Source organism: Leptinotarsa decemlineata, unplaced genomic scaffold (genome assembly GCF_025532065.1).
Source record: "Leptinotarsa decemlineata unplaced genomic scaffold, Ldec_3_MD MMD2_P_RNA_scaffold_2, whole genome shotgun sequence".
NCBI classification, from domain to species: domain Eukaryota; kingdom Metazoa; phylum Arthropoda; class Insecta; order Coleoptera; family Chrysomelidae; genus Leptinotarsa; species Leptinotarsa decemlineata.
Window position 1 is genome coordinate 21,399,231 of NW_027412529.1, and position 25,945 is coordinate 21,425,175.

A 25,945-nucleotide genomic window follows, 5' to 3' on the forward strand; every position below is an offset into this window, starting at 1 on the left:
ATCTCTAATACATCATTGTTATGCATTTATAGGTTCACTTCGGCTAGAAGAAAATTCATAAAAACTCTTGACAGAACTGAATGCGTCTCTTCATATCTATACCATGTAAAAAACACTTACCTATGAGACTGATTTATAAAATGAATATCTAAATTATAATGTAACATTGGAATGCATATTATGACACTACAATATGGCATTTCTTCAACATCAACTATCTTTCGTATTATTGTTTGAAATAAGTAAAATTATTCAAATTATTAGAAACGGTCGGAAATTCAAGTTGCAAATGATACTGCCTACTTACTTTACAACCGTCACAGCAAGCAGTGAATGTGAAGCAAATGATGAAGAAAAAAGCACAAATAAATGCTATTGGGAAGGCCACCGTGAACAGAACCAGGAACCATAATATACAATAACATGGATTGGCCATATCACTAGTAGGGCTTTTTTTCACTTTATGACAAACTGACAAATGTAATCCACTGACAAATTATTGCCGTAGTATATACGGTGAGTTGCTAACGTATGGAATATATATTCTTTTTCAGACATGTTCATTTGATAAAATTTCATTATAAACTATTTTCAAGGAATTATTCAAAGAAAATAAAAAAAATTGAAAAAAATACAAATAATTTGATTTGAATTTTTCAAAATATCGGTATAAGATTTTCGTGAAATACTTCATAAATCAAATAAAAATGTTTCACAAGTAAATGACGACAGCTCTTTGCATAATGATTTTGATTTTTATCGAAGGATGATTGAAAATAGATATATCTTCTAAACAAAAATCATTATCATTATTTGTTTGAAGGTGGTTGACAATGTTTCGTGATGTATTTCGTCAGTTCGGACTTCCATTGTCTAATATAAATTTATTTGAAATCCCTGAAAGAATCTGTAAAAAATTAAAAAGATTTACCAAAAAAATAACAATTCTATTAAACAAAAAACTGAAATTACAAATAAATAACATTCAAGCAACAACCAAAAAATAAAAAAATTGAAATATCAATACAAAGCAAGACAGCTCAGGAGATTGATATACGTTATAGCACTACAAACCCAATTGAATACCAAAAAGTTTAGTTGACTTTATACCACAGTCTACTCTACATCGACAATATGACGACATTACTCAACTCTCCGGAATACCAAATAACCCCTAGAGACCCAACCGTATACCTTGAAAAGAAGACCAAAGTACTCATCAACAATTCCAACAGTCCCACTGAAAGGAAGGAACCTCTCATTCCAAGAAAGAAATATTCTCGTACAACCCGCTTGTATGGTCTTCCAAAAATACACAAACAAAACACCCCCTTTCGTCCCATCGTGAGCGCATTTGGTTTTACCCACACACGCCCTTGCCAAGTATCTTGGATATATCCTTCAACCACTAGCCGAACATTCTTCATCATATGTCCAAAACTCCTATACTTCATAGAAATTCTTCAATCCTTCAATATCCAACAAACAGACATCCTCGTCAGCTTTGACGTAGTATCCCTTTTCACAAATATCCCAGTATCCGAAACTTTGTCCCTTCTCAAAACGAAACATCAAATTCCACAAGATACGATCAACCTCATTAGCCACTGCATGTCCAGCACATATTCCCGTTTCCAAGACAAATTCTACAAACAAGTCAAAGGCGCCCCAATGGGTTCTCCTCCCTCTCCAGTCCTTGCAAACCTCTACATGAAGGACTTCGAAACCAGAGCCATTGACACGTCTCACCTCAAACCCACGTGTAGGCTCCAATACGTAGATGACATCTTCGTTATATGGCCCCATAGATCCGAAGATCTTCATGCATTCCTGAACCACATCAACTCCATACACCCGAACGAACTTGATGTTAAGATATGTGATGGAATTGGGCGATACTTGATTAAAATTCATAACTAATTCAAGAAAAACTTAATTGTGAGATTTTCACTGAACAGTTTACAAAACCGCAACACGTGTTTTGCTATACCATAGTTTCCTTAAGCGATTGAAAGAGTCATTGTATATCGATACACATGTCACGGTTTTGTAAACTGTCCAGTGAGAATCTCAAAATGAAGTATTACTTAAATCAAATTATAATAAAACAATGCAGATATTCAGTTTGCTTTCAATTCAGATTGTTGTTACGCAGTGAACATTAATCGTTCGACAATGGGTAAAGGTGCGTATTCACTCTCTCTCTCTCTGTCTCTCTCTCTCTCTCTCTCTCTTGTGTAGAATCTATTATTGTTGAGGTGATTAATCAGGGTATCCAGAACTATGTTCCAGAGAAGGGGTGATAAGACCCTTCCCTGTGAACGTTGTGGGGGATAAGAAGTACCAAATTCATTGAAACTATTCATTTCCCACTTTCAGATTCATACAAGATCATCAGCCTAATGTAGTTCTTCTCGACCAAGCAAGGCGAAAAGGAAAAACGGGTGAAATATCGAGACGCCTTCGCAAGCAGTGCTATCCCTTCCCTATCTCATAGAAATGTCGGAGAGAATAAAAAGAATGAAGTCCAAGTATAATGTCAGAACATGTCCAGATCCGGAAACACAATCTGTATCAGTCTCATGGAAACCAAACGCGGAGTGCGATTCCAAAAGTTGCATTTACCGGAACCATGTTAATGCAGCAAATCCTATATGAGGCCATTGAAAGTCCGGAAATAGCGGAACATGTATCAATTCATGAACAAAATATCAAGTGGTCTGGCACTGAGATCATCCACAGGGAAAGACACTTGTTCGAGAAGAAGTTCAAAGAAGTTGCATACATGTTAACCGACGGGGCATCCAGCCAAGACTTGGTGGAGATACGAAACATACGGAAATTTTTTATCCAGCGGGGAAACAGTCTACGTTGCACTGAACTGGAAATCGAAGAGATGTGAGAGTGGAGAGGTGAAAGATCCCAAGTGACCTATAAATAAATAGTTACGACTATCAGCAATAATTTTTTTATCATCCCAGTGCCTAAGTGACCCATATATAAAATAAATGTTCTCGAATATCAGCAATAATCCAGTTATCATCCAAAGAAGATTGTAAATACCAACAATTGAATCATTGTGGAGTAACTTGATATGAGACCATTTTCTAATTCAATTTCGTCTGTATTTTCTTGTTATTCATCTCGAATATTTCAGTGTGCATGGATTTCTCAATTGAATAAATTATCGACTGAGTATAACTTATATATCTACGATTTCTCAGAGCCGCTTTACTTTCATCATTATTATATCTATCAAAAACAAAATCAATGTTTTTTTCTGAATAACTTGGCCAAACAAACTACACCGGATACGATTTGATCTTCACAAACTTCATTAACATAAATATCACGACATATTTCGCGAATAACATACTGAAAACTCAATCCAGTATGTTATTCACTAAGAAAAAGCTACTTTGGTAGCAAAACGTGATATTTTTTGTAAATAAAGTTTGTGAAGATCAAATCGTTTCCGGTGTAGTTATTGCTCGAAAAAAAGGCACCGAAAACTGAGTTTCTTATAGAAATAATCATACATATTGCTTTACAATATAGATTCTGTATTCGATTCAAAAAGTTTCTGATTTCCGGAGAAAAGACTTCGTTGATGCGAGTAATATAAGACGCAAAATACACAAATAAGTGAAATAAAGAAGACTCATTCAATTCACACTAGTATATTACTTTCTATTCATTATTCTGAAGAAAAATATCACGATGTAGTGATGCGGTTTTAGTTTTCTTCGTCTTCTTCTTCCAAGATGAACTTGAAGCTGAACGGCTCAAAGGCATACCCAAGTCCAGAATAGAACTTACTCATAAACTCCACCCAATGTAGACGCAACGTATGCAAAAATGCTGATAAGCCTTCCATAAGAACAAGAATGGCAATAGTGAACGCTGCCCATACAGAGAAGCCAATGAAGATGTAAGGAACTCCTATATAGCCAGTACCCATTTTCAAAGCTAACTTTGACAATACTTGTACCCACAGGACTTCAGACAATTCTGGAAAAGTAAAGTAATGAAAATGAGTCGGTTGATTGATGATAAATACATGAAAAAATCCGCTCTAAGTGGATATCAGAAATGATAATGGAATATATAGAATCTATATAGAATTATAAAATTGTCTTGAGCGCTTATGGGTATTTCAACCCAACAAAAAGCTCTTTAGGTTACTTCAGGCATTTCGTACATAAATTATCACATGATATGCAATAATTCATAAATAATACAATTTTTTCTTAGTAACTGAGGAATGAAACAAATGCTGAAAATACAAACATGGAAGTTTTTCATTATCTAATCCGGTCTGTGCAGGGCATGCACAGAGTATGTGCTCTACTACCAGGACCTGAATGTCCTTGAGAAGCATAATCCACTCCAAAGATGACAGACCATGGTATATTTTCCTCAATTAAGTGAAATAAGCAACACAAATGTGACTTGAGAAGTAAGATTCAGGTTCAGGTTTCATGAAGACGTTCTCCCATAGCTGCACAGTTCTACTTGCATCCACTAGCCACAAATCACTCTACTTGATCTGTAGCCATTTATATAAGATTGTTCAGCTTTGAATGAATATGTGGATCTTTTTTTTGGAATACCCTTTACATCAGCTATAATGGCATACTAAATATGATGATGATTGGTCGATATTGATTTTGTCGATTACTACCTCAATGTTCGCAGCAACATTCTCATATGAGGGCAACTGTGAGTTAACTAGATCTGACAATATATAAAATTGAGTCATGTAGTACGTTGTCGCCTCTGGTTTGGGTAAATCATTGTTTGAGCCTAACCATTTACTAACCACCTGCTTGGAGGTAGTTTGTTTGCACTCCTGGTACAGTTTCTGCTTCTGCTGTCCAAAAATTCGGTGAAAAGCAGATTGATAAGATATCCTGCTCTTGAGGCGGAGATAAGTCACTTCCTGACTGTACCACGTAGCCTCCTAGATTCGTTAACCAGAGTTGAAGAACTGTGAAGCACTTGCTTCTGATTCGATAATATAAGGAGGATTTGGGGTGGTTCAGTCGACGTTCATCTCCTTTGTAGATAAAAATTCGGATTGTTTGGTCACTACATTGTCACAAAATAGTTCCATTACAGGGGAGCCCCGCATTATCGTGAAACAGCTTTCTATGAAGTAATAGGACTAACCGTCGATCAAGTCCTCATTAGATTGGATGAAAATGTCCACGACCTGCCAACCTTGGAGTGGATTATTCTTCACCTGATTTGCCGCGGATTGGATCAAGTTTACTGCGTTGGCAGAGTCACACTATTGATAACTGACCTGAAGAAACTGTATTTGTTCGGACGAGTTTAAATAGGTGTGAGCTCAATATTAAGTATAAATACTTACGTGCATGTGCAAGGGACAAAGCCCACAAACGCAAATAGGAAGCAGTATGGGAAATTGTGCTAAGAGTATATTCAATTGTGTGTATAGCTTGGTGTATCATAATTTCTCCCATAGCTTCTTCCTCCTCGTGATTTGCATGATGGGATGTTCCCGACTCTTGAACATTATTATCAGATATTTCATCCAATTCCATACCTTGATTAACATCTCCGTTAGTTTTGTTCTGGAAGATTTTTTATTAATTATTTTTTATTGAACGGAAAGTCACTTACTTTCAAATTTGCTGCTCCAGGTTTCTTCTTTCTGGTAATCATGATGTACAACGGTTTTCCGAAGAGCATTACGGGAATACACACCAAAGCTCCAATGACGAGAATAGTTTGAATGAATCTTTGATTGTTGTACATATAAACGTCACACCCAACAGGAGCATCGGTTTCCTTTCCCAGAATCATATTTATGAAGTAAATTAAGACAGATGGTGCACAAGACGATCCATGCTTAGCAACATCTTCAGGAGCAACCGTTGTAGGATCCGCTATAATCGTTCAAAAAGAAATATATTATTAACGAAATATGTTCATGAAAATAATGTAATTTTGAATATTTTTGGATGATGGTTCATTTCTTTCATTTTTATCTATATATTTCATTTTTTCTTATCATTCAGTACCTATTCAACCCGTTCACATTTCCAATTTTATTATTTCATCTCAAAATCGATTCCGATTCTTCCTGAAACAGCTACTTTCATATAAACATTGAATTATACGAAAGAAAAAAATTCTTTCGAAACAAATACTTCTATATGAACACTGAATTATACAGAAGATACTTTTTTCTCTACTCAGTTTGTATTTCAAACATTCGTTGTGGAATAAAAATCAGATATCATTCACATGAGTGCTACTTTAAATGAATGGTAACAAATTGCACTCGAGGACTCGAGGTCTTACCTTTTAACGTGTAATTCCTAACACGGTAAATAAACAAAAGCAATAAACAAAACATAATTATTCAATTTTCCAGGAAGTTTGAGATACAATTAAATTCTGTTACAAATGTATTATATACATTAATTACATTATTATTATTATTATTATTTATGAACATCAATATGAAAAGTACCATTAGAAAAACTGATATTAAAACCTTGCGACGTTGAAGAGCCTCGTATTATATTTGAACTAGCTGAGTTGACAATTTCACGGGCATTAACATGTAATTCTTAAAGTGAAGAGGACGATTCTGTAACGCTGGAGCTAGCTGTCGGGATTATTCTTCCAGCAATAACAATAATAAAGAAATAGATTGATCGATGTAACCCTCAGCTACTGTTATATTTGCTCCTGATTCTGCTAGCAAAGAAGCAGAAGACCTGAAACAGTGACATTCTCCTATTTGATTTAATCCCAGCCAAGAGGAATGTCATTACGATGTCATCGATGACATAAGCAGATCAAGCTTATTCCGTGACATTAAAAATTCGTAATTCATGAATGAAGTGTGTGTATTTTCTATAATGTTATCCAATTTGGTACTGAAGAGCCTTAGGGCAAGTGTCTTAAGGCGAAACATCGGTGTATACCAGTGAGTATGACAGTGTTCTATGTAAGTGCAATTTGTTACCATTCATTTAAAGTAGAACTCATGTGAATGATATCTGATTTTTATTCCACAACGAATGTTTGAAATACAAACTGAGTAGAGAAAAGTATCTTCTGTATAATTCAGTGTTCATATAGAAGTATTTGTTTCGAAAGAATTTTTTTCTTTCGTATAATTCAATGTTTATATGAAAGTAGCTGTTTCAGGAGGACTTTCTTTCAGTTTGTGTCTGAAAGTTACTTCTTTGCATGATCAACACATCCATGTATAGAGTTACTTATTTTCAAATTTGATTACTTTCTTCCTTGTTTGCAGCTCACGCGTTTTATTTAAAGTCACATTCAAAGTTCTTGCTGGTGTTTAATGTCTTGCATAATGAATAAAAATAGTGAGGAATTGTGTGTTGCTGACGATATTGAAGAGCTTCAATTGAATTGTTAGCACAAAATCGGCTCAGCAGTACGACATCGCATATTTTGATTTTCTTAGTTGGTGTAGACTCAAAAACGTGGAAGGAAATTTTAGCGAAACCGTCTTCTTAGCCTATCTAGAAGAGAAATCAAAAATATGGAACTCGTCAACTTGGTGAAGCAAGTTTTCAATGTTAAAGTCGAGTGCGCTCGTTAAAAATTGTGTTGATACAAGGAAATATTTCAAGGTAATAGCATTCTTAAAGTGGAAAAATGAAAGTTATTGGCCCAAAAAATCAAAAACTCTTACGTTTGAACAAGTCCAAAGGTTTATAATTGAGGCGCCAGATGAAAAATATTTGATGATAAAAGTAGCCTGCCGGCGCGGGGAGCTGTACTATTTAATTATAGAAGACATTAAATTAATGGATAAATTAAACATTGACTATTTTAATAAATACGTTGCATTACGCCCTTCTGTTATTATTCATCAACGTTTTTTTCTGAAATACTCAAATTATGAATGCAGTGCCAACTCAGTTGATATAAACACGTTTGGAAAAATTCCTCTATCATTGCTGAGTTTCAGAATCTCCCAGAAGGTCTTCTGCTTCTTTGCTAGCAGAATCAGGAGCAAATATAACAGTAGCTGAGGGTTACATCGATCAATCTATTTCTTTATTATTGTTATTGCTGAAAGAATAATCCCGACAGCTAGCTCCAGCGTTACAGAATCGTCCTCTTCACTTCAAGAATTACATGTTAATGCCCGTGAAATTTTCAACTCAGCTAGTTCAAATATAATACGAGGCTCTTCAACGTCGCAAGGTTTTAATATCAGTTTTTCTAATGGTACTTTTCATATTGATGTTCATAAATAATAATAATAATGTAATCAATGTATATAATACATTTGTAACAGAATTTAATTGTATCTCAAACTTCCTGGAGAATTGAATAATTATGTTTTGTTTATTGCTTTTGTTTAAAAGATAAGACCTCGAGTCCTTATCTCGCACAAGTTTCTCAACTTCTGAGAGTTGTCGTTCATATGGGGGCGATAGCTGATTCTCGGAAAACTAGATTTTAAACCAGATTTGGTCAAAAAAAACCGTGTTGAAAATACTAGTGTTGAAAATATTTTCAACACCCTACTTTGTAAACATCATCTTTTAATACTCTTGACAACCATTAAAAATGTCACTTGTTAATGACAGTTGTACTGAAATATTTTTTCCTATTAAGTTTTTACTTCAAACATTCGTAATGTGATTCAGATATCATTCACAGAACTGCTAAAAAATATAGTATATATTATAATATATGGAACACTGTCATCCTCAGTGGCGGACATCTATGTTTCAGAATAACACACTGTTCTTATTGCCTCTTCAGCATCAATCTGGATAACATCACAAAATCAAGCACTCAATCCATTCATAAAATTACGACCTTATGTCACGAATGAGTTGAATCTACTCATCTTATCGATGACAGTACGTAATGACATTCACATATTTAATTCAATCCTAGCCTAGGAATGTTGTTTAAATTGGAAGGGGTATATTTTTAAGAGATAGGTGAGAAGAAGAAACCAATTGATTTCAAAACAAACTACTTATAAAGATGTGTAGATCAGGCCAAGAAATAACTCTCAGACACAAACTTTCTGGAAAGTTTATTTTGAAATCAATTGCTTTCTTCGTTTCTTTGAAATATTCCCAAAGTTTCTTGTATAAATACGGAGAAGTAAAAATCCAAAACCTTTGGTTTCCTAAAATTTGTTATTTTGGGGAAAAAGGAAACAACACGAACTAGCAAAAAATTTATTGAAAGAAACTAAAGCGAATAAAAGCGGTTGCAATGCAATTTTGTATATTTTCAATGTTTGTCGTTGAAAGGTACTTCTTGGCATGATCAACAATCTTTGTAAAAAGGTATCTTTTAGAAATTGATTGTTTCCTTCCCTTTTTTGGAAAGTTCCCACATTTTTTGTACAAAGATGGAGAAGTAGAAAGCCACAACCGTTCTTTCCTAAATGTTCAGCCTTGTTCCGTTATTAAATTCAAAGACGCCTCGTACACGCCACATCCTAAATAATTATTCTAAGATAACATATTCAAATAGCAATTTATTGTGAGATTTTCAACTAATAGTTTACGAAATCACGACACACATATCATAATACAATAGCCCCTTCAAGTGGCATCAGTACTGATCTATTGTTCAGTTAAACACTTGTAAACTTTTAAACGAAAATCTCTCAATATGATGTTATTTGAAGAAAAAGTATCGGTTAGTTCAATCATATTTCTTCAAACATGAATTGTTAAAGGAATATAAAACAAATTACATCATGATTTCGAAGATCGTTTAAGTACTGCTAACAATTTGATTCGTTTTACTTATTCTATATTTACATGTGACGAACAACAGAGTATCAACTTTGAATAAGAATGAAATGTAAACGTAAAAACTGTTCAGATTGGTATAAATCTTCAATGAAAAACATATCTGCAAATTCAGAATGTATTCTGTCAAGAGCTATTAAAAATAATAGTGCAAAAACCGCGACACGTGTTTCGCTATAAAATAGCTTTCCCAAGCGTGAAATGATAAATTACTTCTAAATTGCAACTATTTTATACTTTAACATATTAAATACTTGTATGCCTACTTGCTGATGAATGAATCTACCTGAAAAGGTCAGGTATAAATTCATTAATTATATGAATAAATTAAATTTCCGGAAGTACCCTAATTATACTTGACTTTTCTTACTTGGAAATAAACAGATTCAATAATGGCAAATTGTTCAGTTCCGTTTGATCGTTCCTAAGATATCGAGACTTTTTTTGAATTTGTATATTTCCATACTCTCCAACAGGTTAAGTTTTAAACCTTTCTTCTGGAAATGGAGGGGCTTGAATTCATGTCCTTCTATGATTAAATGAGTGGCATATGTGGAATTAATTTTCTCTTCTGGAAACTATTTCTGTATTCCTTCATGCGGGCTTTGAACGTTCTTCCAGTTTGACCTATATAAAACATCGGATATGACCCACATGATAATTTATACGCTCCCGAGTTCTCTGAAACTGAACTTTTATCTTTGTTATTTTCAATGTGCATGCGTAAGTTGTTATTGGTTTTGAAAGCAATATTTACACCTTTAATGTGCAGAAAATTTGAAATATTAGTAGTGGGTTGGCCTAAGTAGGTTGAGGTTCTATAAATTTTATCCTCACCTCTTCTAATTGGGTAAACTTCCTTCAAAGCTTGGCTGTATAAATTTTTTGATAATACAAAAAATTTTATTGTGGTTAGTTCTTAATTTAAATTCGCATATGACAAGGGAACATTTATCACTCTATGGATAATACTGTTGAATGCTGCTACATTGTGCTGATACGGGTGGGTGGACGAATTATGAATGATAATATATGTATGTGCTGGTATAAGATAAATTGAAAAATCATGTTTCGTTATTGTCAAGTCCAAAAAATTAATAGAGTTGCCCCTTTCCATCTCCATGGTGTGTGTGATGGAGAAAAACAAAGTTAAAAACTATTAATATCTCATGAAAGATCAAACGGAACTGTATAATTCGCCATTATTGAATCTGTTTATATCCAGGTAGGAAAAGTTAAGTATAGTTACAGTTCTTTCAAGAATTTCATTTGTTCATATGGTTAATGAAAGTAGGTATACGAGTAGGTAATATGTTAGAGTATAAAATAGTTGTAATTTAGAAGTAACTCATAATTTCACTCCTAAGAAAGCTATTGTATAGCGAAACACGTGTCGCGGTTTTTGTAAAACCTTTTATAGTGAAAATCATACAATGAACTGTATTAATGAGTTCAAGTATCTTTAGATAACCTTTGAAAACCCAATTGATATTTGATGGATCAAATACATTTAATAACCTAAATACAAATCTCATAAAATTGACGACAAGTCCCTCTTCTTAATCTCGATCAGAAATTGAATCAATTATTCTTGCCTTTAATTATATGTATAATCTCCCCAAATTGCTTCTATCACAAAACTAACTCAATTTTTAGTTACTGATAAACTACTGAAATAAAAATTATGGATTCTCTAGTGACTTACAGAATGTTTTCAACTATACATGAAAGTTTTCATGTATAGTTCTTTTCACAATACTAGAGTATCAGCTGTTCCCTTTTGAGAAGTGATAACACAGCTCTTCAAAAAAAGCTTTTTTTTGTGTTGCCCTGAATATTTTTGCAAATTTTTATGTTTTCGAGTGCCTAAATCACGAATATTTTTATGAAAGTACTGAATGTGCTCTATTTTTTATGATTTTTACGTATCTTGTATTTTTAATAATAATCGGCTTTTTATTAAAAAAAATTATTTTCTCAGTCATGATTAGACTTCTGTGCAACTTTTTTGCGCGTACAAACATCACGTGATCCCCACTTCTCCGGCTCCTTGCTCTGCAAACTAGCTGAGAACTCAGTTATTTGATAATATTGAAGTACTAACACGGAAATCTGGATAAGTTGTTACATGTTAATATTTTGTTTCAATTGTTGAGTGTCCGTTCTAATATATTTGTCTTGTCTTTTTAAACATGAGTTTGTCACGAAGGAAGTGCAAATATAGTAGTGATTTATTCTGTTATATTTGTGATATTTATATATCAAAAAAACAAAAAAGAAATATCACAGACTTTGTTAAGGAAACTTATACTGAATATTTCGGTTTTTAATGGACAAATTGGATAAATCATGGGTTCCTAATAAAGTTTGTGAGTCTTGCGTTGAGTCTTTGCGGTTGTGGAAAAAAGGAGAACGTTCTGGATTAGACTTTGGTATTCCTATGATCTGGATGGAGCCTAAGAATCATTTCGATGATTGTTACTTTTGATTCGCATGCCCTCAGAAACAATGATGTTGCCAAATTCACAGAAATCGAATCAGTCTACCAGTGGAAGTGAATGGGAGGGTGAAACAAGTTGTTTACTCAAAATGAACTCGGTGATTTAATACGTGATCTAAATTTATCAAAACAAGGATCAGAACTGTTAGCTTCAAGATTGAAAGAAAAAAATTTATTGGCACCGACAGTTACAATTACAACGTACAGAACGCGAGAAAGTGAGCTATTACAATTTTTTGATGAAAATGAAGGATTGGTATACTGTAATAATATTGCGAAGCTGCTTCTGGACATGGGTTTGAAAGAATACAAACTTACTGAGTGGCGTCTTTTTATTGATAGCTGTAAAAGAAGTTTAAAATGCGTCTTACTGCATAATGGAAATAAATTTGCATCAATTCCAATTGCCCATTCTACAAAACTCAAAGAAGAATATGAAAATGTCAAATTAGTTTTAGAAAAAATCAATTACTCGGAGCATCAATGGTCGATCTGTGTGGATTTAAAAATAGTAAATTTTTCACTTGGTCAACAAAGTGGATACACGAAATACCCTTGCTTCATTTGTATGTGGACAGTAGAGCAAAGCAACGTCATTGGGAACAAGATGTTAGGCCTGAAAGAAATTCTTTAACTGTCGGTAAAGCTAATGTAATAAGAGAGCCGTTGGTAAGCAGAGACAAAATTATACTTCCACCATTGCATATTAAGTTAGGAATGATAAAGCAATTCGTAAAAGCTTTGGACAAGGAAGGAGATTGTTTTAAATATATTTGTAGAAAATTTCCAAAACTTAGTATGGAAAAGTTGAAAGGTGGAATATTAGATGGTCCTCAAATACGGCAATTGATGAAAGAAAATTTCCTAGGTAACCATAGAGCATCAAATTATGAAGAAATTGTACAAAATATGCTGACAAACTTTCAGATTCTAGGAGCAAATATGAGTATCAAGTTACACTATCTTCGCAACCATTTGGATAAATTTCCAGATAATTAATTTAGGAAATTATAGTGAGGAGCAGGGAGAGCGGTTCCACCAGGATATTAAAGTAATGGAAGAAAGATATCAGGGTCGATGGGATTGTCACATGATGGCCGATTACTGCTGGTCTTTAAAAAGGGATTGTCCTCTGAAAAATTATAAAAGAAAAGCTCTTAAAAGGCGTTTCATGGAAATATAACATGTTTTCGAAATATCCCTCTCTATTTACTTCAAAGTATCATATTTTTTCCAAATGAAACTGAGATTATAAATATATCTGTTATTTTGTTTCTTGTTTTCGAATTTTTGTAATGTAAAATGAAAATAAATATTTAAAAGAAAACGAGATCAAATCTTACAAATCCATTGATAATTTCATGAATTGTGAGTATAAATACATCCAAAATCAATCTTATATCTAGGGCAACAAAACCACTGTAGACCAGTGAATTAATGTCTGCCCCACATTAGATTATTAAATAAAAAAATCCAGACATGTTTGAGAAGAATGAATATCAACAAAAGCGATAATATTGAATTACCGGACAGAATATCCCATAGAAAAAACACAATTTTTACTTACAATCGATTGATTTGGCCGTGGTAAGGAGATCATCATGAAAAATGAGAAATGTAAGTAACTTTCTATATTTTTTTTAACACTTTTATTTGTAAATCACGATACTGCAGTTTCATCCTACAAGGACATTTTCAAATTAATACATGTATTAGTTTGAAAATGTGAACAGAACGGCGCTACGTGCCACACAGATCATGCCACATTGCATATTCTGCACGAGCGATTTGGGAGCATGGTCATTTCACATGGAGGTGATGTGAACTGACCACCGATATCGTGCGATTTGACCCCGTTAGACTTTTTCTTGTTGAGTTTTCTTGGGTGGCAGTTGTTTGCAAATAAGCCACAAACCAAAGAGATCCTCAAAGCCAACATAATCCATGCTATCGCTCAAATTCAGTCTGATTTATGCGCCAGAGTCATGGAAAATTGGACGTTTCGGGTGCGCTCCACCCAGAGAAGCCGTGGCGGACATTTGAACAGTGATATATTCCACACATAATGACATCAATAGGTCTTCCTTTTATTTCGATTTGAGGATAGGATACTTCTTCAATTTCACAAAAGATATAGAAAGAACGAAAAATCTCCTTTAGTCAGTATGGAAACGTGTTGGGGTTTTGTAAACTGTCCAGTGAAAATCTCACAATACAGTGTTTCTTGAATAAATCCCCTTCAATTATTGACATAACTTCTGAAGACTACAAGATGGCGCGTACTGAATAGACACCTTCAGCTGAGCTCCTATAGCTTTGTTTCAAAGTGTGCTTCTATTGTCTTTAAATTGTTCAGATTCGAGTATAACTCGTCAAACGGTGACTCAGAGATGACCGGCAGAAAACAACACAATCAAGGTGCAATGGTAACAGATGATATCAGCAAAATGACTTCTCGTGTTGATAAGCTGGAAAAATACCTAAAAGAAGGCTTGAATGATTTGAAATCCCAGATCATTTCTCCTGAAGATAAGAACGTGAGTCAGTTTTTGAAAACAGTCTCTGGCTTCGAAAATAAAGTGCAGCAGTCCATAAATGCACTCAAGTTAGAGATAAATACAGTTCGTGAACAGATTGCTGTAAGTACGAAAGAAATAAATATACAAAAACAGGAACGAGCAAATAATATCATTGTGGTTTATGGTATGAGAGAGAAAAAGAAAGAAGATCTGCAGGAAGAAGCGTGCAAACTAATAAAAATATAACTCAAAATCTCCATATCGCCCAGCGATATCAACTATTGCTATAGAATTGGTAAAAAACTAAAGACAAACAAAAAAGCGCGGCCCGTGGCAGTTGTGTTTGTAAATAAATGGAAGAGAGACGTTGTTTACATGTCGAAGAAAGGGTTAAAAGACACTGGTATCTCAATGAGTGAAATGCTTTTTCCGGAAATTCATGATTTACTTAATAAAGTGCGAGAAAGACTAGGTGTGAAAAATTGCTGGACTTGGAGAGGTAATGTCTATGTCAATATCAATAATATAAAGTCACGAATCACAAGTGAAGATGCCTTCCAAGTGTAGGCCCTGAACAAGCAATAAACTATGCCAATCAACGCACATAAATTATAGTTATAAGACTTTCTAGGGAGCGACTAATACAGAAGACTTTTTTTCTTCTCTTTCGTGATTATATTACGGAAACATTTCCTTATATAAAATCAATAATTTCTGTTTGAACTCGTTACAGTGAACTGCATCTCAAAATACAGGGTATATAATTTTTTTATGGGAACTCAAATTGAATTTTCTATTTAACATTTTTTTGTTGTTGAGGAACATTACTGGAATTACACTCTTTCAGATTCTAAATGATTTATTATGATTGATACAACTAACCTCATGATGAAGGATAGAGATAAGGGACAAGTGTCCCTGTAAAAAGAGATAAAAAGGCTTACTTTTCAAACAAACTGAGTACCTCCCAGACAAATAAAATTTGGCCCACCCTCAGAAATTTGATGAGTTTTGGAGAAAATAATATGTGTTTACCGGAACAGTTGAACGATACTGATAATATAAATGATCATTTCATTAACAATATCCTGATCTCGAACCTGATGAGGATACCATTAAATATTATGAAAGGAATCTTAAAAATTCAATATTCTCCTCTTTGGATTTTGAACAAGTCAATGAGACAGAAATTTTCAATATAATAAAAAATTTGAAAAGCAGAGCAGAAGGTATTAATATTTTAACGTTACATCTTTGTACTCCATTTTAACTGCCACACGTTACACATCTTATGAATTACTGTCTGAAAAACTCTGCTTTTCCAAAAGCGTGGAAACAAGCTCACATTATACCTCTGCCCAAGAATTCTAATCCTACCAGCTTAAATGATATCAGACCAATTAGTATACTTCCCACTTTATCAAAAATTTTGGAGTATGTCATTGAAAACCAAATTCGAAAACATTTATCGAAAAACGATATTATTCAAAAAAACCAATCTGGTTTCAGGACAGGTCATAGCTGCACTTCGGCTCTTCTGAAAATTACTGATGATATAATTGAGGCTACAGATAAAGAAAAAGTATCTGTTTTGATATTACTAGATTATTCTAAGGCATTTCACAATCACAGAATATCACAAGCCATTTTTAACCTTGTAGGGATCAGCGGAAAAGCTTCTATCCTGCTATTTAAGCGATAGAACTCAGGCAGTAGTATATGGTGAAAAAGTTTCGCAATTTTAAAAATTTGATAAAGGAGCACCACAAGGGTCACTTTGGGTTCCCTACTCTTCAGTCTATATACTTGCAATTTTCCTATCCTTCCTATCATGCACGCAACACTATTACGCTGATGATACACAATTATAGTTGTCATTCAAACCTGAAGAATACTCTCAGGCTATTAGTGCTTTGAATTTTGATTTATATAATCTTGAGCAATTTTCTAATAATCATTGCCTAAAACAGAATTCAAATAAAACTGTTGCAATCGTTTTTGGTAGAAAGAATGCAAGAAAACAATTCACTGCAAACCACTTTGCTAACATTCAAATTGGAGGAGGGCCTTTAACACTTTCTAATAAAGTTAAGAATATGGCTTTGTGGATTGACGAGGATATGAGATTTTCTTATCATATCAGAACAAGTATACAAAAAGCATTCTGTAATCTCAAACCGATTTATCAAAATAGACAGTTATTTAATAAAAGAATTGAAAGTTTACTATGTGACTCTTTAGTGTTATCCAGGTTAAATTACTCCTATGTTATTTACGCTCCTTGTATAAACTCCATTGATATCAAACGAATCCAAAAGTTCCAATATAGTTGCTTGAGGTTAATCTATAGCATAATATTAACATTAGACGAAAAAGTTTGCTTTCTCCCCCAATGTTTCACACAGAATTTTACCTATCACATCACCAAATGTATGAATAAAATACCACAAGAGTTGAAGGAACTCTCGTTATCGACTTTCCGGACGCGTATCATCAGATTTCTCGATAGATAGTAAGTTCTATTTTTTATTTTTTAAATTCTGTTCATTTTTCCCACTCTTCATCTTCAGTGCGATCTGAGAATTATTAATTAGTTCGATCTGAGAATTATTAATATACCATTTACAATGTTGAAAAAACAATTATGTATGTTTCTTTGACTAATCTTTATCTTCAATTTGAACTGTGATTTATTTAATGATTTAGCGATGACAATGTTTATATTCCTTGTAACGTAGGTGCATTTGAAAGTAATCACTGTTTTTTTGTGTTTGTTCTGATTTGCCATTAGTAGTCTGATTTGGGTTAGGTGGAACAGATGTCAGTCTGTACCTTCCGGTGCCGATTGCCATACTAAATCTCGCCCATTTACTTCTTTTTTAGTTCACATGTTTAGTTAGTATGAATATAACTGTAAATTAATAAAAAACCTTTATTATTATTATTATTTTTTTTATCGTAGTGTGCGCTGGTCAGGCCCTATCCCCCGAAGCCCCGATACATTCATTCCCCGATCATTGGGTCCGAGAATCATGTGCCCTGAGCAAACGCAGTGAGCCAAGAATGACAGCCTTCTGCATCTGTGCGGCTAAGATTTCTGCCTTAATGCGGCAAGCCGGTATGATTTTGAGATTCGAGAGTAGAGAAGACATCATTCCACCAAGGACTCCAACAATCAGAACGATCATCTTGACAGAGTGATCTGGATAGAGTCTGCGGAGTTCGAAGAGAAAATCTCGATATTTTATCCGTTTTTCCTCCTCTTTTCTGACGATATTCGTCTCGCCAGGAGCTGAAAACTCCACGACAAATATCGTCTTGATCTGGTGGTCGAGAAGAACTACATCAGGCTTATTAGCTTGTATGAGCCTGAGGGTGGGGAACGAATAGTTCCAATAAATTCGGCACTTCTCGTTCCCCACAACGGATTCAATATCCCCCGGAGCGTAGGGCAACACCGGTGTCTCGTCAATACCGTAGGAGTGCCGTAGATGATAATATAGCACCCTTAGGGCCGCGTTATGTCTATGGATATAGGCCGAGACCGCATATGCTGGACATGCTGATAGCAAGTGCATTAGGGTCTCGGGCGCCTCGCGGCAGGCCCTGCACCTTGTGTCAGGAACCTCTATACCCATCACGCGACTGCGGTAGACTAAGGTGTTAAAGACACCATCCTGGCAAGCCATGATGAACCCCTCAGTTTCCGACTTCAGCCCACTCGACCTGAGAAAAGCGAACGTCAGGCGCTTTGATAAGCCAAGGTCTTCAATATTATTGAAGAAGACCCCATGCATTGGCTTATCCCTGTGTCTCCGCAGAAGTAAGGTGATCTCTGCGGCTTTTATCTGAGCTTTTTGCTGAACGGGTTCCAACTCGGTGACAGAGTTGTAGTCACCTCGTTCAGAGTCGAAAACTATACCGAGTTCATCAGCTGCTCGAGCAGCTGCCCTAAAGAGAAATGCTCCAATTCCTGCTCTCTCATGGTCACGGACCATGCAGAGAAGGGGATCCGAACTCCTGACGACTTTACAGGCTGTATCCAGTACCATTCTGTCATGTAGACACTCCAAACTCAAAAGTCCACGACCTCCCTGTTGTCGGGAGAAGTACAACCTTGGAACGGACGATTTGGGATGCAAACTCCTATAGAGATGCATCATTTTTCGGGTCCTTACGTCGAGTTGATACAGCTCCTCCCGAGTCCACTTCACTACTCCAAACGAGTAGAGTAAGATTGGAACGGCAAGCATATTTGTTGCAGCAACTTTGTTCTTCCCCGACAGCTCCGATGACCAGATCTGTCGAAGTTTGTGCTGATATTATTATGTGCTGATTATTATTATTATTATTATTATTATTATTATTATTATTATTATTATTATTATTATTATTGTTATTATTAGAACCCATTGAAATTTATTAGTAACTATTTTAATTGTCCAAATATCAAGTATTTCTTCTGCCTCGAAAATTTCAAACTATTAACATATTTTGGTTATAGTATAGGATCCAAAAGAATTACATTTTACATGATTCGTGTATTCCCATGGCATAGTAGCTTAAAACTTATCAACCTGCACTTACCCCATCCATCATATGCTCCAGAATACATGATCCACTTCATCAAGATCATGACCACCATATAGAAAAATAGTAATAGCAGAAGTAGTAATTGTGGTAGAAATTCAAGAAAAATGCTGGAATATTTTCTGAAATGTCTGAAATGAAAGAAATATATATAAAAATAAACTAATATATTCAAAATTACGAAAAAAAAACCTCAGTGCTCTTGAGTGCATGATATAAATAAAAAGAATGAAATCTAGAACAAATCACTCTCACGCCACACATTTGAAACTGGCGTTTTCTGATTATCGATTGTTTTCACAGTAGAGTATTGTAAGTGCAAGAATTGTATTGTAAGACATTACGCATTCCTAATGAGGATTCAGAAGTCGTTTCTATAATCATCTCCTTAACAAATGAAGAAAACAACTGAAATAATTGAGAGTTTTTCGTTATCGAAATATAATGAAAAAGAAATCAAGTAATACACAGTCTTATTTTGACATTCACTTTTTATCAACATATTTGTGACGATATCTGAAATGAAAATACACCAAACCAAAATATCTTTCACTCAGCAATGTTTTACAAGGGATCCGAAAATATTTTGGTTGATGCCTGGTGTAGGTATATGTATGTATGTTATCCTCAATCGATTCAGCTGATATTGCACATACACGTTTAATTTGGATAAAAAAGTATGGTTAGCAAGGTAAATTCGTTTTACAACAAATATAGGGCACTAATGATGCACTGTTTTGGAACCTTTGGTGTAGTAATGAATATCACTGAAGTTTTATCCCAACACTAAACCGTAATTTTAACACACCGACACGTGTTTCGATCACCAAGTGATCATATTCAAAAGAAAAATTAAACTGAATATACATAAAGAGTTATCCTAATTTATAGCATAGATACCTCTGCTAGGTTATCTGCGTCTTAATTATCTTGAATTAATTCTACAATGTGACCTTATGTAATAGTCAGGAAAATCTGATAAATCAAATATTATGTCAACAAGCTGTATAGTATACTATTGGTCCACTATTGTTATTCATATAACTTGTCTAACTAATATTAATGAACTAAAGTATATGGAATGATTTCGTTGCAAAATATGACTGCTGATTTTTCTGGTCTTCCATATTTTAGGTGTGCTAAGTGTTAGTCTGTTACGAATTTAAATGTAAGAACTGCGATGCAAAATATTATGTACAGACTAAAATATCTAATAAAATCGGATATAAGAAACACTTACCACACCTAAAATAAGGAAAGCCAGAAAAATCAGCAGTCGCCCATCATATTTTGCAACAAAACCATTCCATAGACTTCAGTTCATTGCGATTAATTAGACAAGTTGATACCAACAGGCATCTAGATGCCTATGAGAGTGTAGAAATAAGTAAACATAATAATATTATGAATATTTTAATTATCAGATTTACGTGACTGTTACATAAGGCCACATTGTAACACAATTAAGATGCAGGTATATAGCAGAGGTATCTATGGTATGAATAAGGATAATATGGTATGTATATTTAGTTTGATCTTCCTCTAGATTGATTGATGATTGAGACACGTGTCGAGGTGTTAGAATAACAGTTTAATGTTGGGATGGAACTCCAGTAATATTCAACTAATAAAGGGGACAGCCCAAGAAGGCGGACCAATTTTTGATGTACCCCCATAAAACGAATATCAAATGAAAGGGGTTTGTTGAAGAAAATACAACGCCAAAGATGGTGAATTATATTTTCTTCTCACATCCCCATTTCACACATATCAATTTTATACAGTCATATAATTTGAAAATACTTACAGTAAATTGAAAGTACTGACACACGTTCCAAATATCATGTGTGTTACTCCAAATATGATAGACAACTTCATTTTGAAGGAATTCAAAAATATAATTTTATTTTTCGCAGTCTGAAAAAGAAAAAAAATAGTAACGAAACGGAATTAAAGTGAAATAAAGAGTACAGTGAAGATATTTTAATCCTAACTTTCATTATGAATGACAACATATTTTATTGTTCTGTGGCCAGTCTCATTGCGAAACAAAGATCGTGATGCGCCTTCAACACAAGCAAAATTGACCAAAAGTTGAAAGATCGAAATAGAAATTCACAACATAAACACTTTGATTAACAATTCGGTATTCCACTTGTTAAGCTTTATGTAAAATCGTAAATTAGGAAACAAACCAGATATTTTGTTTTGCTGTAATTGAATAATAAAAAAACAACTTTTGAAAATGGAACTGAATAATGGAATCTGAATTATTTTCATCGCTTTACTTTATTACTCCAGTAAAATTTGCCAATTATAATGAACAATGGAAAATATCTTCTGATTATTTATGATTTCATCTTTCCTTCCAGCTTCGTGTGGAAAAATATTTCAATTGACAAATCACTTGAGACGCATATACATACATATATATATATATATATATATATATATATATATATATATATATATATATATATATATATATATATATATATATATATAGAAATATAGCAATAGCAATGGCCCCAATACTAATCTATGAGGCACCTTATGCTTTACCAGTTCATATTGAAATATTGATTTATTACAGTCGATTTGATACATATGTCTCAATGAGAAACAAAGATACCCCTCTGAAACAATAGTAATAATATCTCCAGTAGTATGCCATGAGAGACACAATCGAGAATAGTATGGAGTGGTCACAAAGCGTGACTTACGTATAAGTGCCCTGTTCAAGTCCCTCGACCATATCTCTTACGACATTCAAAAACAACTTGTATTGTGGAACGTTCTTTGCGGAATCCAAATTGCGATTTGTCGTAAAACTTGTGTTTTTCCGAATAAGAGTTGATATGATGTTTAAGTATTTTTCTATTATTTTTGAGAAGACTGATATTGAGATAATGACTTCAGTAATCTCTGTACCGAACCAGTATAGGGAGAATTAAAGATATCCCCGTGTTATTTGCATTAAAGTGAAGATAGTGAGTTGAATTTTCCATGAAATAGCTTACCTGCCACGCTGGATCTACTCCAATGAAGTAAGGTGTTCCATAGTAATTTGCTTTAGGAATGAAATTGATATCATTGTCATTGATTGAATGATTAAGTGATGTTTCGTTCACAAACCAACTGCTCTGGAATATATTCATTGACTTCGAAAATATATCGTTATACAGAAATCCAGTATAGAAAGAGAAAATGCCCATTAAGAAAATAATGTATCTACCTCCGAAGAATATACTGAAGATTTCACTCTTATTTTTTTGAAGTGCAATTTTCTTTTCGGAGAGAATCATCCACAAGCCAAAACCAAACATAATGATTGCATGTCCGCAATCACCAAACATTACAGCAAATAGAAACGGGAAGGTAACGATTGAGTACAAAGCTGGAAATAAAAAATAATTTTCAGATATTATCGCAATCAATCAAAAGTAAAACAATATTCAGGTAGGTTATTTTCAACATCGGTATTTTCAGTGTTCGTTCAAAATCATAGGAGCAATTTTTTGAAAAAAAGTATTATTTTTACGAAAGCGCAAAAAATCCATGTTGTTTTATTTTTACATATACTTATTTTTACATAATTACGACTTTTAACTCAAAATTTTCACTTCGAAGTCTCATTATGGATTAACATTTTTTTTTTCCTTGTGAACACTAATATTTTTCAAATTAATTTTCAAATTTTAACTTGTGATTCACTGTTTGGTGTAGTGATTAATATTACAAAAGTTTTTTTTCCAACATACATATTCAACAGGAAGATCAAACTATTCCTGCTTACAAAGTTATCCTTATTTATATCCTAGGAACTTCTTCTAGATACCTGCGTCTTAAGTGTTTTAAATACATTTCACAATGTTGCCTTATCTACTAGTCTCAAATTAATTTTACAATGTGCCCTTGTGTAATAATCAGGTAAATCTAATAATTAAAATATTATTTCACAGTATTGCCTTTACTAGTCTTAAATTTATTTTAAAATGTGTCGTGTCCTTATGTAATACTCTGGTAAATCTATTGTCTTACTAACGTAAGACATGTCAATCTTATTGTCATTAATCTTAATGAACTGAACTCTATGGAATGGTTTTGTTGCAAAATATGATGGGCGACTGCTGATTTTTCAGGTCTTCCATATTTTAAGTGTGCTAAGTGTTCCTTATTTCTTATTTCAATATATTTTTTGTCTGTCCATAATATTTTGCATCGCAGTCCTTACATTAAATTTCGTAAATTCCAGACTTTTCCGAATTTTCGACTTTGTCTTTTGGACTTTCTAAAAGGCTCTATAGTATATTACTTGTTTCAAAAACCACCTTCATACCAAGTTCCTTGAAAATATTTCCAAAGTTCTTATATTGGGTTTTGTCGTTTTTAAAAGTCGAGATTTCATTCATTTTCGACCTAAATTTTTTCTTCCTTATTATGCCATCTACAATACTCTCGAGAAACCGTTAGTGGCTGCTATTTCCAGTATTGTACGTTTGCACTAGAGAATTCAGCCCAGCACGTTTTTGCTGTCCACAGTAATAGAAACTGTCAGGAATATACCTGTACGTGCTTGTTTCTTTTCTTCTTAACGAAGCCGATTAGCTTGTATGGTGAGTGGTCTTTCAGGTCAGATGGTAAGAGTATAGATCTGCCAAACTCTAAGAACCTGATTCGGTCCCCAGCGGAGCAGGCACAAAGAATATGCTCTGCTGTTTCATCATTTTCCATACAGAGGCGACACGCACTGTCTTCCTACAGTCGAATTCTCTGCATATGATGATTCAAATGACAATGACCTGTAAGAAAGCCTGTTAGACATCGTAGTTCATCTCTACTGTAGTCCAACAACTGTTTAGTATCAAGCTTTGAAGGGTGGATAAACGCCTTGGAGTGAGCCAATCCTGGAATATCCTGCCAGAAGTCCATACATTTTCTTGCCATCCAGGTGTTTAATGTTTGTTTGGCAAAGCCCAAAGCGATGCCAATGACAGGTTCTGGTCCGATGAAGCCGCTTGCAGCACCCTCCTTTGCAAGAGAGTCAGCAGCTCTATTACCTTCCAAGCCAGTATTGCCAGGAATTCAGACCAGAGAGAATCTGTTAAGTCTTCCTATCAAGGAGAGTCGTTTTTGGAAATTTGATACCAATTTAGACGTTACTGGGTAGGAGAAAAGAGCTTCCAACGCCGCTTGACTATCCGAGAATATTTTTATTGACTTGTATGTGAGGTTGGATTTATCCAATCTCTCCGCACACAATTCAATAGCGTGAATTTCCGCTTGATATAGAGTCGCATAAATTTCTCGGCTAGGTAGGTAGATATTTCTGTCCTGGGTCTGCGATTAAAAACACCTGCACCAGAACCGGAAAGTGTTTTTGATCCATCTGTGAAGCAACAACTATCCAGTCCTCTCTACTCGGGAATGGTACTTTATAAGGCAGTTCGTAGTTGACAGTTGAAGGCATAAAGTCAGAAGTCATTTCCAGAATGCTGTGACTTCCAGTGCCAACCAACAGTCTGTTGCACATTTAATTGATTTGTGCAATTGGCAATGTGCACAAGTCTGTATGCAGTCCATCTAGCCTCTCTCTCCAGAAAAATGTGTAGAGGAGGTAGATCTAGAAGGATATTTATGGCCGCTGAGGGTGTGGTACTGATGACACCACTGATAGCCAGACAAGCCTGTCTTTGTTAGCCAGAGAGCTTCGCTTGGGCCGTTTTCTGTAAAGCCTTCGGCCACCAAGCAACTGCACCATAAGTGATCATTCGCCTGACAATCATCACATAAATCCAATGGATTTGTTTGAGACCTAAACCCCATGTTTTACAAATCTTTCGACATGTCCATAGACAGTCTGTCTTTGTAAAGGGGTTACCCATAGCCGTTCTCTACTGTTGTTCATGAAAGTAACCTTCTATCTTTTGTATCATACACATATTAGTGGGAGAAATGAATTCATCAATTTCGTTATTATTAAAATTATTTTTCCCTAGTAATTCCTTGAGGTATTGTAAGGTCTGTGGAATTGGGACGCTAGGAAATAAGGAACTAACATCAAAAGAAACCAAAACCTCACCTTCTTGTAGAACGATTTTTTTTGTATGTTGTATGAACTCTAAGGAATTTTTTATACTAAAACCTGGTTACGCAATAGACAAGCCTTCAAATTCCTTAGTTTGCTATTTGGTAGGTAGGAGATCCAATAGTTGGCACGATGGGGCGCATTGATTTTCTCGGTTTGTAGATTTTTGGGAGGCAATATAGTTTTGACACCGTTGAGTTAGAAACTTGTATGTTCCGTTTCAGTTGAGGAGTAAGTTGTCGCATTTCTTGAGGACGTCTTTTACTTCGGCAATCATCTTTGGTAACAGGTTCCTGAACAATTTTGCATACGCTCCGTTAGTGATGAGAGTACTGACCCTTTCGTAGTAGTTCGATCCAGTAGTATCCAGAATTACTACTTCGTTACTTTTGTCGGCTTTCAAATAAAAAACGTCTTTTACTTTCAGTCGTTTGATAAGTTT

General features: G+C 34.4%; 1 protein-coding gene across 2 annotated transcripts in view; it reads right to left on the reverse strand.

The window, feature by feature from the left end:
* Positions 1-3,664: 3,664 nt before the first annotated feature.
* Positions 3,665-25,945, reverse strand: part of Vha100-2 (V-type ATPase subunit a family protein Vha100-2) — a 92,605-nt gene continuing 70,324 nt past the window's right edge. For both annotated transcript variants that reach the window (XM_074185421.1, XM_074185415.1), the window contains exons 8-13: positions 22,436-22,812; positions 21,223-21,332; positions 19,413-19,546; positions 5,650-5,915; positions 5,378-5,600; positions 3,665-4,011 (exon numbers count right to left, since the gene is read on the reverse strand). In XM_074185421.1, coding sequence (XP_074041522.1) covers positions 3,737-4,011; positions 5,378-5,600; positions 5,650-5,915; positions 19,413-19,546; positions 21,223-21,332; positions 22,436-22,812 — 1,385 coding nt within the window. In that variant the 3' untranslated portion in view covers positions 3,665-3,736. The remainder of the gene's footprint in view (positions 4,012-5,377; positions 5,601-5,649; positions 5,916-19,412; positions 19,547-21,222; positions 21,333-22,435; positions 22,813-25,945) is intronic.